We start from the raw sequence: 21286 nt of genomic DNA on the forward strand, positions 1-21286 counted from the left end.
TTTCCCACATTCCTGTTGTTATTGCTATGAGTCAGTCTCCATTTTCTCTTCTCTTTTAATCCCTCTTTCCCTCTCCCCCATGGCCTCTCTGGTCTGAGGGTCTCCGGAGCTACTGCACATGCAGCAGTTTAAAGTGATAGTGCCCTCTGAAATCAAAGTTGGTCCGATTTTTTCGGACTTCAAAAATATATCAAATGTTGAGTCCACAAATGTCGCCATCTGTTGTGTAGGAAGTAATAGTAGGTTTGCAGTATCCAAAACCATTCTGTTTATTTGACCGTTCAAAAAATGGCAACTGCACAAAAACAGTGTGGGCACATATATATTGAGCATGTGAAGTAAATAAGAATGAAGTATTTTGTTATATAACGCATGCCATAATAATTGCATCGAACCTGCAACCTATTGGCATCACCAAACTCTTGTATTTTCCTTTTTTGCAGCCATTTCAGTAGTTGTTTAATTTGTGGAGTTTCTGACTTCAGTCGTCTCATTAGCTAAACGCATGCTCCATTGAATTTAAAGCTAGACATGGCCTGTATATAATTTCCAGGTAGCACTTCAGAAGTGCATTTGATTTGCACAATGAAATGAGTTGAAACATCTGACAAACTTTGATTTTGAAGTGGACTGTCATTTTAAACGTTTCGAAATGGCATAGAAGTAGTAAGATGAGTCATTCTGATTCCATTGAGAAGTTTCTCTTCCTCAACCATTAAACCATTCTAAATCACTGAGGTATAAACTCCTTGATATATGATATTACCAAACATAAGTACTGTATTATATGAGAGTTGTTCTGATGTAGAGGGGAAGCTTTGAAACTTGATCAACCATGAAGGTGAGGTAGAGTGACAGTATAAAGAAAACAATGGAAGTGTATGAGCTTTAGCCAACTGTGTGTTTTGTTATTTTGTTCTCTGGGGTCCATTTTGTGAATCCGCCCTAGCCAGGGCATACAGTAGTCTCGTCAGAGAAAGTGGTTGGGAACCTACTATTTTCCACTGCTATAAACACCACCACCTATTAAATTTGAGTCCATCTAGTTAAGGGCAGAGGTTTTATTTTGGAATGTTCTGTTACATTTCCACACACAACCAGCCCTTCATTTAATAATGTCTAAGATACAGAATATCTGATGTAAGTAAAAAAAAAAAAAAAAAATTTAAGTAAGTAACCTTGTCCGAGCCAGAATGGCCCATATTTCTGTAGCGTGAAGCAGCTTGACATACAAGTACACCCCCTGGACAGGATGCTAGTTTATTGCATGGCCTAAGAAGCCATACAATTCCTTGTGAACATAATTTGAGGCTAGGAAGTTGCTTGTTTATTGTGAGACTAAAAGTGTCAAGAGTCCGAGTAAAATGTTACATACTTTGTTACATACATATATTATGTAATGAATTACTGTATATGTTATTTCTGACACTCACAGTCCTATTCTAGTATGTTTTCTTAAGAACAATGGATATTGATGGGTTTTTTGTGTACTGGATTAAAAATTAAATGGCTCTATCTGTCTGTGTGACTTTATTACCTTTCGGGTGACACAATCAACACTCCTGCTCAATGAGATACAAACTAAAAAGATACCACTAAAAGATACCATTCAAGGTATCACAGCTATCTGCAGATATCTACTCAAGATAAGATATTAACTGAAGAATTTTGTGAAAATCACTCAAAGGTGACTGAAGAGCACCCCTTCCCTTCCCTCCCCCAACCCTATCCCTGAAGACAGAGAGACATATACACTGTGGTATCAGCATACCAAAGTCTTTGTGCACACCTAATTTGATTAACCTTTACATCTTCTAGGTGTGTTTGAGGGGTTTGGGTGTTTCCTGTTTAATATGGGCTATGGGGTCTTTCAAAACATGGTTGTACTACACTGAGTATAGAAAACATGAAGGACACCTGCTCTTTCCATGACATAGACTGACCAGGTGAATCCAGGTGAAGTCTATGATCCCGTATTGATGTCACTTGTTAAATCACTTCAATCAGTATAGATGAAGGGGAGGAGACAGGTTAAATAATTATTAAATCTTGAGACAACTGAGACATGGATTGTGAATGTTTGCCATTCAGAGGGTGAATGAGCAAGACAAAAGATGTAAGTTCCTTTTAACGGGGTATGGTAGTAGGTGCCAGGAATACTGGTTTGTTTCAAGAACTGCAAAGCTACTGGGTATTTCATGCTCAACAGTTTCTGTGTGTATCAAGAATGGTCCACCACCCAAAGGACATCCAGCCAACTTGATACACCTGTGGGAAGCATTGGAGTCAACATGGGCCAGCATCCCTGTGGAACACTTTCGACACCTTGTATAGTTCATGCCCAATGAATTGAGGCTGTTCTGATGGCAAAAATGGGGGGTGCAACTTAGTATTAGCAAGGTGTTCCTAATGTTTGGTATACTCAGTGTAAATGCTAATGGGATAACTGTTGTTGTTATCACTGGTTTATTCACAAATTCATCATAAGTCGGTCCAAAGAGGTTTGGTGTGGTAAAGTTAGCCATTCCAAACAAGAGGTGCAGGGAAATAGTTTGTGAAAGTTGGTCAAAGTTAGCTAACATATTCCATTAGTTTTGTTTAGCCCTGCTGAGAAGTGCATCCATATCCAGCTATTTTGGGGTTTGGCTGACCACGTATGTTTAAACTATGCAGCAACCGTTACAAATATGCCTTTTATGGGCAAAACCAGAAGAATGCCAATGCATGCTCAGATTAAAAACTCTTAAATTATTTTCTTCTTCATTCACTCCAGTCTTTCATTATTTTCTTAATTATATGTGTTTGTTTCTTTTTTCCAATTAAAGTATTTTCCCTTTTTTTTTTTTTTACAATGTGATGAAGTTGTAAGCTGGACTGTCACAGTAGTAGGAAGTACTTTTTTAAATATACAGTACCAGTCAAAAGTTTGGACACACCTATTCATTCCAGGGTTCTTCTTTGTTTTTACTATTTTCTACATTGTTAAATAATAGTGAAGACATCAAAACTATGAAATAACACATATGGAATCATGTTGTAACCAAAAAAGTGTTAAACAAATCAAAATATATTTTATATTTGAGATTCTTCAAGGTAGTCACCCTTTTCCTTGATGGCAGCTTTGCACACTCTTGGCATTCTCTCAACCAGCTTCATGAGGTAGTCACCTGGAATGCAGTTCAGTTAACAGGTGTTTTGTTAAAAGTTCATTTGTGGAATTTCTTTCCTTCTTAATGTGTTTGAGCCAATCAGTTCAAGAACTTTGAAAGTTTCTTCAGTGCAGTCGCAAAAACCATCAAGTGCTATGATGAAACTGGCTCTCATGAGGACCCAGAGTTACCTTTGTTGCAGAGGATAAGTTCATCAGAGTTACCAGCCTCTGAAATCAGCAATTAACTGCACCTCAGATTTCACCTCACAGAGGTGAGACACATCTCAACATCAACTGTTCAGAGGAGACTGCATGAATCTAGGGCCTTCATGGTTGAATTGCTGCAAGGAAACCACTACTAAAGGACACCAAGAAGAAGAAGAGAGTTGCTTGGGCCAAGAAACACGAGCAATGGACATTAGACCGGTGGAAATCTGCCCTTTGGTCTAATGAGTACAAATTTGAGATTTTTGGATCCAACCGCCATGTCTTTGTGAGACGCAGAGTAGTTGAAAAGATGATCTCCACATGCGTTGTTCCCACCGTGAAGCATGGAGGAGGTGTGATGGTGTGGGAGTGCTTTGCTTGTGACTCTGTCAATGATTTATTTAGAATTCAAGGCACACATAACCAGCAAGGCTACCACAGCATTCTGCAGCGATATGCCATCCCACCTAGTGTGCACTTAGTGGGACTTTTTTCAACAGGACAATGACCCAAAACACACCTTCAGGCTGTGTAAAGGTTATTTGACCAGGACGGAGAGTGATGGAGTGCTGCATCAGATGACCTGGCCTCCACAATCACCTGACCTCAACCCAATTGAGATGGTTTGGGATGACTTAGACCACAGACTGAAGGAAAAGTAGCCAACAAGTGCTCCGCATATGTGGGAACTCCTTCAAGACTGTTGGACAAACATTCCAGGTGACTACCCCATGAAGCTGGTTGAGAGAATACAAAGCTGTCATCAAGGCAAAGGGTGGCTACTTTGAAGAATCTAAAATCTAAAATGTCAATACATTTGGTTACTATATGATTCCATATGTGTTATTTCATAGTTTTGATTAATTCACTATTATTCTACAATGTAGAAAATAGATTTAAAAAACAACAAAAAACTTAAATGAGTAGGTGTGTCCAAACTTTTAACTGGTACTGTATGCTTCTCATTAGATGCACGCAAAAAATAGGGGAAATAAGGAACCGAGTGAATGAAAGCATGAGAGAAGAGGGAGGAGAGCAGGAAAGAGAGGATGGGGGTGTGGATGTAGGCAGGGTCTTGGAGGCCGGCCTGCGAAAGAGAGAGAGAGGATAGTTGTGTAGGGGGAGTATTAGTTCTCCGGTTCATTCTACCCGCGTCACTCTCTCTGTATCTCAGCTCAGTCTCCTCTCGCTCTCTCTTTCTTCTCCATTCTTTTTAACTCCTCCATCAGCAGTCATGAGTTACAGACCGTCCAGCAGCCACACCTCTTTCCAACGCTCCGCGCCCGTGTCCTCCTACCGGGCCGCCAGCACCTATGGCGGGGCCGGAGGCCAGGGCACCCGCATTTCCTCCACAGCCTACGGGGGCCTCCGCAGCGGTGCCCCGGCCAGCTCCTCCTCCTACTCCACATCCTCCTTTAAGGTGAGCGGCGGTGGTATGGGCATGGGTGGTGGCATGGGCGCCGCTATGGGTTTGGGCATGGGTGGTCTGACCAAGACGACGGCGGCAGGTGGTGGCGGTGGTCACGTCATGGGAAACGAGAAGGGGGCCATGCAGAACCTGAACGACCGTCTGGCCAACTACCTGGAGACGGTGAGGAACCTGGAGCAGGCCAACGGACAGCTGGAGATGAAGATCCGAGAGGCCCTGGAGAAGGGAGGACCAGACGCCCGCGACTACAGCAAGTACAGCCCTATACTGGACGACCTGCGCAAGAAGGTGGGGGTGTGAATGAGAAAGAGAGAGAGGGGGGAGTGATAGTGAGAGGTACAATATGGGGTCTCTTGAGTAGTATCACATTCAAACAAATAATAATACAGTATCATTACAAGAGTGATAGAGACAAAGAGAGAGTGACAGGGAGAGAGAGAGGGTTGTTGATAATGTGTGTAGAAAAAGGGTTAAGGTGAGAATTTTTTTTTGTCTTTTGTTGCTTTAGATAAGTGTGTTCATAGATAATCCTTATTTGATTAACCTATAAATCAAAATATCCATGTAATGTCACCAATGTTGCAACTTTTCTGTGAACTAAAACCCATATGGTATGAGAGATGTCCCTCCAAGAATGAATTTAAGCGTAGTGAAAATGATTTATTCACCGATTTATACTTTGCTTCTCACTCTTTCTGCCTTCATTTCAACATTTCTGTGATGAACCCTGCTTTGTAACAACTGCCTTATAAAATGTCCTAACAACTGAATAGAGGGTGGGGCAGATATCCCCTTTCCTTCCCCCTCCTTCCCTAGTTCCCTCACTCCTCAAACTAGTCAAAGACTTCCTCAAATGAATCCTTTGGTGGAAGCAGTGAATCATCATCAAAAAACTGACCAAAACCCATAAACAATGTTCCAAGATGGTTTCCAACCCGCCGGGTCACTCTCCTGGGTTACTCTGGGGCGTAGTGTGGTGTGGGAGGGACCAGCAATGTGAACCAGATGTGGTGTGACAACACACAAAAAGAATCCCCTGTGAGATTTGAAACACATGGTGGGTGTGCTGGTTGTATAACCATTATAGCTCCACACAGCACAGTCAAAGTCTCTGTAAACTACTCACAGCACAGTCAAAGATCTATGTAAGAATTCCAACAAGATCTCATGAATTCCTGGCAAAAACAGACTTTTGTCCAAAAGAATTCAGAGGCCCTCTATAGCTTATGATGGCACTCTTATGATGAATGTTAGCCTTGTTCCACTTGCCGGACACATAAAGGGACAAGAGTTTCCTTTTTTGTGTGATTCACACCAGAATGCCATGGTTAGAAACACACAGATTTTGGGGTGGGGGGGCGGGGGGGGGGCTCTCTTTATGGTTTTGTGGGGGACAGGAAGCCCCGCCTTTTTCTTTAAACAATGAAAATTGAGAACAGATTCAGCCCTAGAGCGAGAACTAATTTTCCTGTTCTTCCGTTTGTGGTTCCTCTTTTTTCTTAGAGACATGTGACGGTAACCATAGATTCATTTGTGATTCACTCAACCTGCAGTTTCAATATCACTCCCCTGAGAGTCTTAGATTTAAAATGGTGGTGATGAGCAGCAGATCCCGTGATGGAATGTTTTAGTTCTTCTTTTTTATTGCCAGCTCATCTGTGTATGACGCACACAATTATAGTTAGAATTAAGAAGTAAGTGGGGGAAAACATACAGGCCTACAGCTTTCCTCTATAACTGACATGGATTCAAAAGTTAAGTTAAATAAAGCATCATAATGCTCATGTCACCTGCAAACTTGTCCTCCAAAAGATTTAGTCTGTTATTGTCATGTATTCATTAGCATTAACAATCTTTTTCTCCAATAGGTCTTTGATGCGACAGCGGACAATGCTAGCCTGGTGCTCCAAATTGATAATGCCCGCTTAGCTGCAGATGACTTCAAAGTAAAGTGAGTTTACCACTGTAAATGACATCTTTCTGCACACTGGTTGATCCATGAATTTGTATACAATACAAGGGTTCATTTGCGATTTTGTAGATCGTCCCTCTGTCAAAAAAATCTATTTATCTGTTTAATTTCATACTGTACATGTGCTTCTCACAAATTCAATTGGTTTAAACCCACTATACACAATTAGGTAGTGTATCAGCCATTCAGTTCAAGGAAGAACTCTCAAGAGTTTGAGATATGCCAGACCCATGAGGGAGGAAGTCTAGTGCCTGTACCGGTATGCAGTCTTATCTAATCTCTCATAATGAATCTGTCATATTGGCATCTGCATGTAAATGTCTGATGTGCGTTTAAACTTTCCCTCCCAAAATTCTATTTTTATATTTTTACCCCTTTTTCTCCCCAATTTCGTGGTATCCAATTGCAATTACAGTCTTGTCTCAGTGCTGCAACTCCCGTACAGACTCTGGAGAGGCAAAGGTCGAGAGTCACGCGTCCTCCGAAACACAACCGAACCAAGCCGCGCTGCTTCTTGACCAAATGCCCACTTAACCCGGAACCCAGCCATAACAATGTGTTGGAGGAAACACCATACACCTGGCAACCGTGTCAGCGTGCACTGCGCCCATCCCACCACAGGAGTCGCTAGTGCGCAATGGGACAAGGACATCCCTACAAGCCAAACCCTCCCCTAACCCGGACGACGCTGGGCCAATTGTGCGCCACCCCATTGGTCTCCCGGTCACGGCCGGCTGCGACAGAGCCTGGACTCGAATCCAGAATCTCTAGTGGCACAGCTAGCACTGCGATGCAGTGCCTTAGACCACTGCACCACTCGAGAGGCCTCCCTCCCCAAATTCTAATAATAATCAAAAGTAGGGAGAGAATCAAAATTGACTTCAGATAGTGTCTGAGTCAACACATTTTGGTTGAGCAACTGACTAGATATCCATTTTCCCTTTCATAGTCAACTGAAACACGGCAGCCATTTTGTGCCTTCACCCCATCATTTCGAGACCTTGGGGCTATAAGGTTCAATCTGATATTTTTGTCAAAAATGAGATAGTCACATAAATGATCTTCAGAAGGTTCTTCAGATGATTGTGAAGTCAAATATTTAAATTAAATAAACTACTGTACATTTTAAATGAGAAAAAAAATGGAAAACTAGAAACGTATATCTGCATAAACCCATTTGAACTTGGCGCTATAAGGTTTTATCTGCAATCCAATCACAAGCCTAAGTACGGTCTAAGTACGGTCCAGGCTAGTTTAGCCAGCAATAATGGCATGCATCAAAAATCTTAAAGTAAATGATGTTGTCGCATCATTGTTCAGTGATGACAGTAATTTGTCTGTTGATCATAATACATTTCTTAATGTATATTATGATGTGTTCTGACTATCTTGCAAGGGCGAAATTGTAGTGTAGATATTGGGGGAACGGACGAACAGTAGACGACTTCTTGGGTATGACACTACAAGCTTGGCACACCGGTATTTGGGGAGTTTCTCCCATTCTTCTCTGCAGATCCTCTCAAGCTCTGTCAGGTTGGATGGGGAGCGTCGCTGCACATTTTCAGGTTTCTCCAGAGATGTTAGATCGGGTTCAAGTCCGGGCTCTGGCTGGGCCACACAAGGACATTCAGAGACATGTCCCAAAGCCACTCCTGCGTTGACTTGGCTGTGTGCTTAGGGTCGCTGTCGTGTTGGAAAGTAAACATTCGCCCCCAGTCTGAGGTCCTAAGCACTCTGGAGCAGATTTTCATGAAGGATCTCTGTACTTTTACATCTTTGCCTCGATCCTGACTAGTCTCCCAGTCCCTGCTGCTGAAAAATATCCCCACAGCATGATGCTGCCACCACCATGATTCACCGTAGGGATGGTGCCAGGTTTCCTCCAGATTTGACGCTTGGCATTCAGGCCAAAGAGTTCAATCTTGGTTTCATCAGACCAGAGAATCTTGTTTCTCATGGTCTGATAGTCATTTAGGTGCCTTTGGCAAACTCTAAGCAGACTGACATGTGCTTTTTACTGAAGAATGGCTTCCGTCTGGCCACTCTACCATAAAGGCCTGATTGGTGGAGTGCTGCAGAGATGGTTGTTCTTCTGGAAGGTTCTCCCATCTCCACAGACGAACTCTGGAGCTCTGTCAGAGTGACCATCAGGTTGTTGGTCACCTCCCTGACCAAGGCCCTTCTCCCCTGATTGCTCAGTTTGGCCATGTGGCCGGCTCTAGGAAGAGTCTTGGTGGTTCCAACCTTCTATTTAAGAATTATGGAGGCCACTGTGTTTATGGGACCTTCAATGCTGCAGAAATGTTTTAGTATCATTCCCCAGATCTGTGCCTCGACACAATCCTGTCTCAGAGCTCTACGGACAATTGCTTCAACCTCATGGCTTGGTTTTTGCCCTGACATGCACTATCAGCTGTGGGACCTTATATAGACAGGTGTGTGCCTTTCCAAATCATGTCCAATCTATTGAATTTCCGTGGATGTAGAAATCAAGGCCGGTCTGGACTGCACCAAAACAAGACGTTCAAAAGCGTCAGCGTCGTTCCGTGCATACTGAGGTGCCTACAGTGTTGCCTGAAATGTAATTGTATGAATGCCCTTCTATGTGGTAAGCCTACCATTTGTAAAACACCAAAAAAAGACGACGACTGACCGTGCTTACTGGGGTGTAGCCTACCATGTCGGCCAGCAATGGAATTGTATGAATGCGCATCCATGTGGTAGGCCCACCATTTGTAAAACAGGCCGTTGCATTGGCTTTATTAGTCCTGATTCCTGTGACTAATTAATTTGGCTATTTAAGCTCTGAATATCAGCTACCCAACTCTATCAGGAGTTATCGTAAGCCTATTTGTAATGTGTTTACCCAGTTGGAAATGCAGAACTATTTAATTTTTCGCTATGATCAACTTATCAAAAATGTACGGATACAAACTTGAAACCACTGATCATGACAATGAGGTGAAACACCAGCACAGAAGTTGTGATTGTCAATTCCACATTGTCCATTTTACTTTTACCTATCCTGTTTTTAGGATGTGTTGTTTGTTAACATGACAGCGCATTTTTATTTGATTGGGTGCCGTTTAGGTTAGGTTACTTGATGAGAGAAACCTGCAGGATGTAAAAAGTGTCCGTCTCATTACATCGTCATACATTTTATCTCCAGCCTGTAGGCTACAGAAAAGACCACATACTCTTTCTACCATATGCTAGAAATCTGCTACATGATTTACGTTGGATGATTTTTTTGACAGAACATTGGTGTTGCGCCTGCTGTGATGCGTTTCTCCAACAGCACCCTGGAGAGGCGCGCTGGGAATGGACAAAGTGGGCACTGCTTATCACAGGGTAGCATCAGGCTCACCTAAGAAGACCAAATGCCACCGGTTGATAGAAATTGTCAATGTTTTTCGGCAGAAGCATGTGAGGTTTTTGTGTTATTGGTGGTGCGTCTTGCTCAATTTAGCTCAGAAAATGCTGCCCTCGTCAATCTGCCGCCATAGGCGGCCACCTTATCCTGCCTAATGAGCGGGCCGGCCATGGTTAGAACCTTCGTAGGAACATTGTTAAATCTCTGAGCTGTTGAAATTAACGTTGCACTTGAAAACGCTCGTAATCTTACGCCTGCCTCAGACCTCTCGTAGAACAGCTAAGTGTGCACAATGATGTGCCAAATCTGTGATTTTGTGAATTTTTAATGGGTAAGCATTAGAATGACACGCCTCAATATTTGCAGCCGTATGTGGTAATATCTCTCTAGGACCTGATCCGCCATCAGTATTGTGAAAGAATTCTAATGCTACGGTAAGATTTGAATGGAGAAAGCTGATCCGAGAGCAGTGCTCCCTTTCTTTTGATCCTACCAGTATCGACACATGCTCTAACGACTCACTTAGCGGCCATTGTCTCTGTGTGGTGTTTTGGGAAACGCATATTACACCTTTGGCCATTGTAAGAAAGATGCATCATTAAAACACACGTAAGTCTAAGTTCCATCGCTATCGGGAAGCCGGGTCCTGTTCTCCCATCCCAGTGGCAATTTCACCCATGCTATCTTTGTATTATTCTATCATTTATATATTCAAATAGCTACACTTTTTTTTTTTTAACTGAACATGTCAAATTCAGAAGTGTCAGATAGAGGCTTATGGCTGAATCCAGATTGAGATTTCAGAGCCACAAGGTTATATCTGCTATTGCACCCCCCTAAAAAAATGATTTAGAAATGTCTAAGGATTTTTATACTCTGCACTTTAGGTACCTTTAAGGTGAGGGTTATGAAAGAAGAATTCACTACAAAACAGTTCAGAGATCTGGGATGTGAAAACGTTGTTGCTTAATATCTCAGAACAATGCTTTTCTCAGATAAAACCTTATAGTCCCAAGGTCACAATTTCCAAGTATTTCATGTCAACAAGGAGTGTAGTGACAGTCTCCCTATGCCCAAAGGTTTGAATCTGAGAATGGCATTCGCCAGTCAGTGGAGGCGGACATTGCCGGGTTGAAGAAGGTCATCGATGACACCAACATGGGCAGGATGAACGCGGAGAGTGAGATCGAGGCCGTGAAGGAGGAGCTCATCTTCCTCAGGAAGAACCATGACAATGTGAGCTATAGTATTAATATTGAATATCCACATCAAATTATATTATTTTAAAATTCATATTTTTATTGTATTTGAATAGATTGAAGACTAATATTATTATTGGAAGCGTCTCATGGGGGGGATTCTCAAGACATAACATGCTCAATTTGAGCTACTCCAGGTAGCGACATTGCATGCTAGCTCAGTGCTGCCCCCTCTCATTGATTATCTCAAATTGAAGGCCGACTGGGGTACTGCAGGCTGCCGGTAGCAACTTGATTATCCTTATAACTTCTTCTGTGTGCGATTTTAAAATAGTTGGTTCAAGGACATACATTTGGTGTGATAGAAGAAAATATTGGCACCATGACCGTCTTCTGAATTTTTTTTTTTTTACATGAATATTGCCAACGAAGATTGCTATTTTCCCGAAAACAACAGCCTGCAGTACCTTGGTCGGCCTTTAACTTCATGGCTTCAATGAGACGCGGCAGTTGTTCTCTCCTGATTGAGATTGAATGTCCATGTCAAACAATAGAAGATTTGCATGAAATAGAACATTTCCAGACTAGATTTAAGAATGATATAATCCAGGAAGAATGATGATAACGTGATAACAAAATCAGACTAACCTAATCACTAGCTATGAACTTTTCACATTTCACAGTTGGTAAATTTTGGAATGCCTTACTATTTCTCATGTCTCTGTCTCTCTCTCTCTCCCCCTTCCCTTCTTCCCTCTCTCCAACAGGAAGTGATGGAGATGAGGAACCAGATCACTCAGTCGGGGGTGCAGGTGGACGTGGACGCCCCCAAGGGTCAGGACATGTCACTGGTCATGGAGGAGATGAGGGCCAAGTACGAGAAGATGGCTCTGAAGAACGCAGAGGACCTCAAAGTGTGGCACGAAAACCAGGTTTGCCCATCCTATCTTTACATTGTTCAGAAGGAAAGAAGGATGGATATGTTCTTATCATTACTTCATACATACTAACATTACACACCACATAAAGTCCGGGTTTGGCTGGGGTAAGAATAAATAAGAATTTGTTCTTAAATGACTTGCCTATTTAAATAAAGGTTTAATAAAATAAAATAAGTTAATAAAAATAAAGCCTATAATACTCCGTTTTTGATCCGCATTTGGAATTGAAATGGACTACCTCACACCCACAGGCCAATATAAAAATGTGTATTTGCAAAAAGTGTAGCTTTCCAATAAAAACCAGTATCATATCTGGGTAGTCTAGTCACACAACAAAAGCCTGAACTACAAAACATGAATTCACCTCTCAAGTTGACTCAGCTTCTCTCCCTCTCATCTCTCTCCCTTTGTGCTGTGGTATAGATCTCAGACGTGCAGGTGCAGGTATCACAGAACACAGAGGCCCTGCAGGGGGCCCAGGTTGAGATGAGTGACCTACATAGACAGCTACAGACCCTCGAGATTGAGCTGGCGTCCCAACAGAGCTTGGTAAGGACATTCTTTCAATATGATGATAACATATTTCAGTTAAATTCCTATATTCCACAGAGCAGAAATGGAACTGATAGTAACCCCAGTATGTCCTCTATGTCCAACAGAGGAGGCTGGTGGGAGGAGCTATGGGTGGATGTGCTCATTGTAAGGGCTGGAATGGAATTAATGGAATGGTATCAAACATATGGAAAACACATTTGACTCCATTCAGTGTATTCCGTTCCAGTCAATACAATGAGCCTGTCCTCCTATAGCTCCGCTCACCATACCTTAGCCATACCTTCCATATCTCCAAATTCCAACATTCTAATAATCCCAATGTCATTCAACAACATTCCCAAAATTCTCCTCTTATTTCAAACAGAAATCCTCCTTAGAGGACACCTTGCATAACTTGGAGATGCGTTCCAACATGGAGGTGGAGAAGTACAATGCCATCCTCATCCGTCTGGAGGGCGAGCTGACCAACCTGCGGGGTAACATCCAGCATCAGGGCCAGGAGTATGAGGCCCTGCTCAACATGAAGATGAAGCTGGAGGCCGAGATCGCCACCTACAGGAGCCTGCTCGACGGAGGGGACTTCAAGTGAGTGGACGAGGGGATGAGGGAGATTGGTTCAATCCTAAATCGACCCATAGACCAATTAGATAGGTATAAGCATTATGTTCATAGCTCCACCTTCCACCTTGATAGGCCAGGTGGAAGTTTCATCATATTGGTTATTTCAATCAAATCTTCTCAGATCTCCACAAGTGCATGTGACATAGAGCCTGAAGGTTGATTTGGGATTGGGCCATTGACTGACTATTGGGGTGCATCTTAATAGTCTAAACTGGCTTCCTCTCATCTTGATTTGTTTTCTTCATGTGCACTGATTTACAGACACATGGATAGGTGGATGTTAGGCAGACTTTTCGCAATCCAGTTCGTTGACATCAGTGAAGGAAAGAAGGCGAGAACGAGAGGAAGCAACTTTATACTATTGAGATGCACCCTTAGCTCCGAGATGGGTTGAGATGATTGAGATTAAATACATGTTTTATTTTTAATCAGTTATCACGCAAGAATAAGAACAAATAGTTGAGGATCAAATTCTTGATTCAATCACAGCTATGCTTCAAGCTCAACTACCACAATACGCCATGGTGCGTGGATCAAATCAAATCTATGGAGTTGAAACAGGATATAATGAGATCGTGAGGTGGGGGTGACATTTACCATGAGTCAAATTCTTGGAAGTTGTGACAAAGTCAAATGGCAGAAACACAAAATGATTTTGGACACATCTGCAGCAAGTAGGCCTTGCTGCAGAGCTTGAAGCAGAGCTGCCATATCTGTCGGAGCCATCTTACTAATGTGAGTGGATGAGGTAGTTTGACGCCATCTACAGTATAAACCAGGTATAGCATGATTGTTTGTCCTGTTAATGAATGAATGTCCTGTTTTTTAATACCTATTTTTTCTATTCCAGGCTCCAAGACGCTATGGATGAACTGAAACCCTAAAGGAATGAGGCGGGACAAAAGTGATGACCAACTGTCAACTTCATGGAGAGAGATACCCACAGACACGGAGGAGTCAAACCCATCAAATGGGCATAACCATGTCATAAAAATAAAACCTTGATGCAATGGTTTATCATTTAACGTGTTGTTTCTCATATTTATACCTAAACACTGCACCGAGCCCATTTTTTATTTTACCAGGCAAGTCAGTTAATAAGAACAAATTCTTATTTTCAATGACGGCCTAGGAACACTGGGTTAACTGCCTTGTTCAGGGGAAGAACAACAGATTTTTACCTTGTCAGCTCGGGGATTTGATCTTGCAACCTTTCAGTTACTAGTCCAACACTCTAGTCCAACCACTAGGCTACCTGCCACCCCATTAAACTGAGCCTATTGAACTGAGCCTATTGAACCGAGCCCATTGAACCGAGCCATTTGCAAGATTTTAGGAAAGCTTAAAATGTATCTTCTTTATGTGATGGATAGAAAACTGTAATTCCCTTTTTAAAATATGATTTATTTTTTTATAGTACGAAGCACGGGCAATCAAAAAGTCCCAAACTCACAAACACCCCTTGTGTAGCAATAGAATAAATACAAGAAAAGTTACAAATAACTAAAAGCCATCATCACACATGATGCATGACATAGTGTAGGGTTAGTAACAGAAGAAGATAAAAATGATTAAACTGACAGAAATATTGTCCTGAAATTACCTCAATGTACAGAAAGAGGCACACATCCCCAAACCCATGAACAAAAGCTTATAGGATATTGCAAAAGCATATCACCCTAAAACCAAGGATGGTGTGGCTTAATAATGAGAGAAGAAATTGATGAATATTTATCATATGTGTATAACAATATAGTCAACATTTAAACCAACAGGTGAGGTAAACAATTAGCAATTAAACATTCATAAAGTCTTTAATTAAATCACAGCACATACAATAAAATAATTAATTATAACTTATTGTGAATAGGCTATAGAGAAGAATGCTTTAGGAAGAAATTGATGCTTGTGCTCTTATTGAATTTAGGTAGGCTACTCAGTTACACTACATTATTGCTATTATAAACTGGTTGCCAATGTAATTAGAGCAGTAAAAATACGTTGTTTTGTCACAACAGTGGTATAAGGGCCGATATATCACGGCTGTCAGCCAATCAGCAGTCAGAGCTCGAACCACCCAGTTTATAATAGGCAATAAATAAGAAAGACCATAGTGCAATACATAGTTTATGCGTAGCTCCTTATTGTGAAGGCCAGCACGTTATGTCATCAATATACAGTATCTGCAAGCTGTCTCTCAAATAGCCTACCACATTACTGCAGTCAAATAGTTTTGAAGAAGTAAAAGAGAAAGAATGCACTTCTTCAGAATATTGATCTGTTTTTGGCAAGGGCTGCAAACAGTCACGGTCATTATATAGGGAAAACCAGCTGCATGGCGAGCACCTATGCCTATCTCCCAGACAAGTAAAACACTTTTTATGCTTGCTTCGAGGTAAACAACATTGATCCTCCTACATGGGCCCCCGCTGCTCAAGATGACTGTGTGTGCTCTCTATCTCTGTGGCAGACGTGAGCAAGACTTTTAAACGTGTGAATACTCTCAAAACTAGACCAGCTGGTTTAAGGACAGATTCAACCTCTCCCTGTCCTAATCTGTAATCCCCACATGCTTCCACCATTGTTCCTGCACCCTGGCAAACAAAGGTAACCTGCCTAAATGACTATCGCCCTGTGGCACTCACTTCTGTCATCATGAAGTGCTTCGAGAGGCTGGTAAAGGACCACATCAGCTCCACCTTACCTGACACCCTGGACCCACTACAATTTGCATACCGCACCAAAAGATCAACGGACAACGCAATCGCCATTGCACTGCACACAGGCCTATCCCACCTGGACAAGCGGGTGTGAAAATGATGTTCATTGACTGAAGATGTAAGGAGGGGCTTATTACAGTTGTATTCCAGCCACTAGGGGGTACATGGGTGAAGCCCATGGGAAATGAAGAAGAACATTTTAAATGGACTGGGGGAGCTGTTACATTGTGCTGACATGGTTAAAATTCAAGTAAACAGTACCTTTCGCGTTGAAATGTACATTATAAGCTCATAGATAAAGGTAAGAAATTTGGAGGCACAGCTGAGATTTATTTTCATGTGAGCACCGGCCCATATTCCTTGAATGGACAATGAGTGAGAGACATTGGGAGAGTTGCTAGCTAGCTAACCATAGCTGGCTAACCACTGAACGAACTTTTGCTATCTTGCCATTGCCTGCATCGTCGTTATTGCCACGTGAGTAGGGCAATATGAGTCGAGAGTGGGAAACGTTGTTGGATGAAATTGAACAGAGTTTATGGACTTTAACTGAGGACAATTTACGGCACCTGTGTGTACGTTGTGGAATAGGAAATGTAGATGACTCTGAATTAAAAGGAAAGAGCCGTCGCGCGTTGCGGCGCAAACTGATTGAAGATTACTGTGAGAAGGAGGATTTAATGGAATCAGAGGATGAGGGGATGTCATGGCTGCTTCAAGTGAAAAACGAAATCAAAGTAATATCAGACTCGGAGGATGCTGCAAAAAGTCTGCCTACAAGCCCCAGCCAGTCGGCGCCAACGATGCAAGTGAACAACGAACCCAGTGGAGAGACAGAAGCTGTTGCAGGATGAAAAGAGGAGGGAGGGGCTCCCCCGCCCAGCAGAGAGGTGGCCCCAGCTCCAGAAAGGCACACACCACAGAGAGAGTGTGGAGTGAGTATGCCCAGTCATAAAGACTGATAAGAGATCAGAATCAGAAAGATAATCTCAGCTTCAACAGCCTAGAACATCAGATTGAAAATCGACTGAGAAAAGGATACAGTGAATTAGAAATCACAGAAGCCGTAATCAGAGCTGTGAGCCCAGGGCTTAAGATGAGGAGTTATCTGGAGGGGAAAACAGACATGACACCCTAAGGCAAATCTTGGGGACACATTATGCAGAGAAGGATGCCACTGAACTGTATCACAAGTTGACTAAGACAACACAAGAGTCTGCCTTGGACTTCCTAGTCCGAGGCAGAAAGACAGAAAGTGTTATCAGCCTCGTGCCCTATCAGGACTGAAATATGGCACAGAGTTAGTCAAGAGCCAATGCCTACAGGCCATTGTTACTAGATCAACAAATTATGTCTTGAGTGGAGTGCTTGAGAAAATGCAAATTGCCCAGGGCAATGAAAGCAAACGCATGCAAAAGGCCATGGTTTCAGGTAAGTTCACCCCTACTGGAGTGAACGCAGTACAGAGTGAGGATAAATAGGATAGTGGAGAGGAATGTGACCAGGCAGAACCCCTACAGACCACAGTCTGAAAACAAAATAAATACAATCTCCTCCTGAGTAAAATTGATGCGAGCAATGAAGCAATCAAAGAACTGACCTGACAGGTAACATCATTAGTACAGTCGGTGCAGGGCCAGAGTGACAGTTCAGTTAGGAATCGCTCCAACAGAAAACCATGTACAACCAAAAGAGAGAGAAGAAAATGCAAAAGTTATCAGACTGGTCATCAGACTGGTCATCTGACTGGTCATCTGACTGGTCAACAGACTGGTCAACAGACTGGTCAACAGTGATAGCCATTGGGCAGTAGGATGTAGGATCAGGGGCAAAGCACATTCATCAGGAAACGCCTGGGGGTCACCACCATGGAACGCAGAGTGACCTCAGATACATCTAGTTCCATCCAGTGTTGTAGCGGCTGCAGGGCAAAGGGAGAGAGAACCTCAGAGTTGAAGTTGTGTTCATTGGGTCATAAAGCTGCCTATTGTTCTGAAGTGTGCCAACAGGATCATTGGAAACAGTACCAACCTACATGTAAGACTAAGACTGCCCGCAAAAGGAAAGACCACAACTCATCTTGTCCCATGAAACAGAGAGAGTGGGGGCCAACTACTCCAGCTATCCCAGGACATTGTAATGTAGCACAGCTCATTGGAATTTCTTTTAAAGTGTGGTGTTATATGGAGCGCGTAAAGACACAAGCACTTTGGGACACTGGCTCAGGTATCCATCATAAGTGAGGAATGGAGAAGACGGTATTTGCCACACACACAATTAGACCACTGGCAAAAATCAAGTTGACGTTGCAGTAGTGAATACTACCATTATGACATTACCTTACCAAGACAAACAGTGATAGCGACATTACAGAGATTGCTAGTGTCACCCGGTTCCTGTGCCCAGTGGAGAAAAGGTTACTGTAGCACAGGTTCATGAGAGATCCCCACCGGAGCCCTGACACCAGTCACAGAGTGATGGGACCCACCTGTAGATGCACAGCAATAGAGCCATGAAGAACAAGAATTAGTCAAACAGATGCTCAGAGAAGAATCTGCCATTTTTGCCAAAGATGACATGGACATAGGGTGCATTGAAACTCTCCAAATGGAGATAACATTGACTGATAACATCCCAGTGTCAAAGAGATACAATGGAGTGCCACGCCCCTTGTATGCTGAGGTGAAAAGCCACCTCCAGGGGCTCTTGAACTAAAACTTAATCATACACATCACCTCTGGTCTGTGTACGGAAAGAGGAGTCCAGAAAATACACTTCCTTCAGCACTCCTTGGGCCTTTATGAATGGAGCATAATTCCCTTTGGCTTATCAAACTGCCTTCCAACGAAGCATGGAGAAAAGTTTAGAGGGTATAAGAGATACCATATTTGGATGATGTGCTTGTTTTTAGTCAGTCATTTGAACAACATGAGGAAGATGTCCGTCAGGTACTCAGGCAGCAAAATAAATAGTGTGACCTATTCAAGAATGAGGTCTGCTGTTTATGAAAAATAATTTCTGCTGAGGGTTACAGAATGTATGTTAAAGAAATTGTAGAAGTGCAAGAACTGGTAAACAGGCCACCAACAAACGTGAGAGAGCTTAGGAAACTACTGGGGTTTCTAGGGTACTACAGGGGTTATGTACAGAACTTATCACAACATGCAAAATGGCTCTATGACTTACTAGCAGTGAAGTCGGAGACCCCAGCATCCGGGAAGCGAAAGACCAAGATAGCTATGCAGTCGGGACAGGCTCCGCCCCACCAGAAAGTTATATGGGAGGATGCTCACCAGAGAGTATTAGAACACTTGGTAAGTGTGTTGACTAATACACCTGTGCTTGCATAACCAAAATTTCAAGAACCCTTTTATCTTGCATGTTGATGCCTCCGAAGAGGGAGGTGTGTTATACCAACAAGAAAGTGGCAAATTGATGGTAATTGGATATGGCTCCTCACCCTGACATAAGCAGAGAGAAACTATCACCTTCCCTTGGGGAAACTGGTATTCTTGGCCTTCAAATGGGCAGTGACTGAGCGGATTCAAGATGATCTCTTTAACGCTCCCTCTGTGACAGTGTACAGGGATAGTAACCCCTTGACATACAGTACCAGTCAAAAGTTTGGACACACCTACTCATTCAAGGGTTTTTCTTTATTTTTACAATTTTCTACCTTGTAGAATAATAGTGAAGACATATGGAATCATGTAGTAACCAAAAAAGTGTTAAACAAATCAAAATATATTTTATATTTGAGATACACAGTCTGTAGGTGTGTTTTGGGTCATTGTCCTGTTGAAAAACAAATGATAGTCCCCCTAAGCGCAAACCAGTTGGGATGATGTATCACTGCAGAATGCTGTGGTAGCCATGCTGGTTAAGTGTGCCTTGAATTCTAAATAAATCACCGACAGTGTCACCAGCAAAGCACCCCCATACCATCACACCTTCTCCTCCATGCTTCATGGTGGGTAATCCGTTCACCTACTCTGCGTCTCACAGAGAGACGGCAGTTGGAACCAAAAATCTCAAATTTGGACTCGTCAGACCAAAGGACAGATTACCACCAGTCGTGTTTCTTGGCCAAAGCAAGTCTCTTCTTATTATTAGTGTTCTTTAGTAGTGGTTTCTTTGTAGCAATTCGACCATGAAGGTCTCCTCTGAACAGTTGATGTTAAGATGTATCTGTTGCTTGAGCTCTGTGAAGCATTTATTTGAGCTGCAATCTGATGTGCAGTGAACTTGAATGAAGTTATCCTCTGCAGCAGAGGTAACTCTGGATCTTCCTTTCCTGTGGTTGTCCTCATGAGAGCCAGTTTCATCATAGCACTTGATGGTTTTTGCGACTGCACTTTTCCGTATGCAATTTTCCGTATTGACTGACCTTCATGTCTTAAAGTAAAGATGGACTGTCATTTCTATTTGCTTATTTGAGCTCTTCTTGCCATAATATGGACTTGGTCTTTTATCAAATAGAGCTATCTTCTGTATACCACCCCTACCTTGTCACAGCACAACTGATTGGCTCAAACACATTAAGAAGGAAAGGAATTCCACAAAGGAACTTTTTACAAAGCACACCTGTTAATTTAAAATGCATTCCAGGTGACTACCTCATGAAGCTGGTTGAGAGAATGCCAAGAGTGTGCAAAGCTGTCATCAAGGCAAAGGGTGGCTACTTTGAAGAATCTCAAATATAAAACATATTTTGATTTTTTTGGTTACAACATGATTCCATATGTGTTATTTCATAGTTCTGATATCTTCACTATTATTCTACAATATAGTAAATAAAATAAATCCCTGGAATGAATAGGTGTGTCCAAACTTTTGACTGGTACTGTATGTACTAACTACAGCGAGACTGAATACCACTGGTCATCGCTGGGTGGCGGAGCTGTCTGACTTCAATCTCACACTGAAGTATCGTCCTGGAAAGGTAAACACTGACTCAGACTTTCTGTCACGTTCTCCTTTGCTTGCTGAACATTACATGGAAGAATGCACAGAGAAACACTCCCCTGAGACGGCAAAAGCAACACTCAATAATGTTCAGGCACAATAGCATGACTTGAGTAACTTGGATATCCGTGGTCACGCTAAGGCCATCAGTGC

General features: G+C 42.5%; 1 protein-coding gene across 1 annotated transcript; it reads left to right on the forward strand.

Moving 5' to 3' along the window:
• Positions 1–4375: 4375 nt before the first annotated feature.
• On the forward strand, positions 4376–14473 carry LOC139536230 (keratin, type I cytoskeletal 18-like). Its single transcript, XM_071336559.1, has 7 exons — positions 4376–5075; positions 6656–6738; positions 11212–11368; positions 12099–12263; positions 12696–12821; positions 13192–13412; positions 14299–14473. The coding sequence occupies exons 1-7, from the start codon at positions 4593–4595 to the stop codon at positions 14330–14332; spliced, it is 1269 nt and encodes a 422-aa protein (XP_071192660.1). The 5' UTR covers positions 4376–4592; the 3' UTR covers positions 14333–14473.
• Positions 14474–21286: the final 6813 nt, after the last annotated feature.

The sequence above is a fragment of the Salvelinus alpinus genome, chromosome 12 (genome assembly GCF_045679555.1).
Source record: "Salvelinus alpinus chromosome 12, SLU_Salpinus.1, whole genome shotgun sequence".
NCBI classification, from domain to species: Eukaryota; Metazoa; Chordata; class Actinopteri; order Salmoniformes; family Salmonidae; genus Salvelinus; species Salvelinus alpinus.

Coding starts and splice junctions, on each gene's coding strand:
- LOC139536230 (XM_071336559.1), top strand. CDS start 4,593: ATGAGTTACAGACCGTCCAGCAGCCACACCTCTTTCCAACGCTCCGCG. Junction 6,739..11,211: donor GCAGATGACTTCAAAGTAAA/GTGAGTTTACCA, acceptor CTATGCCCAAAG/GTTTGAATCTGAGAATGGCA. Junction 12,822..13,191: donor TGGCGTCCCAACAGAGCTTG/GTAAGGACATTC, acceptor TATTTCAAACAG/AAATCCTCCTTAGAGGACAC.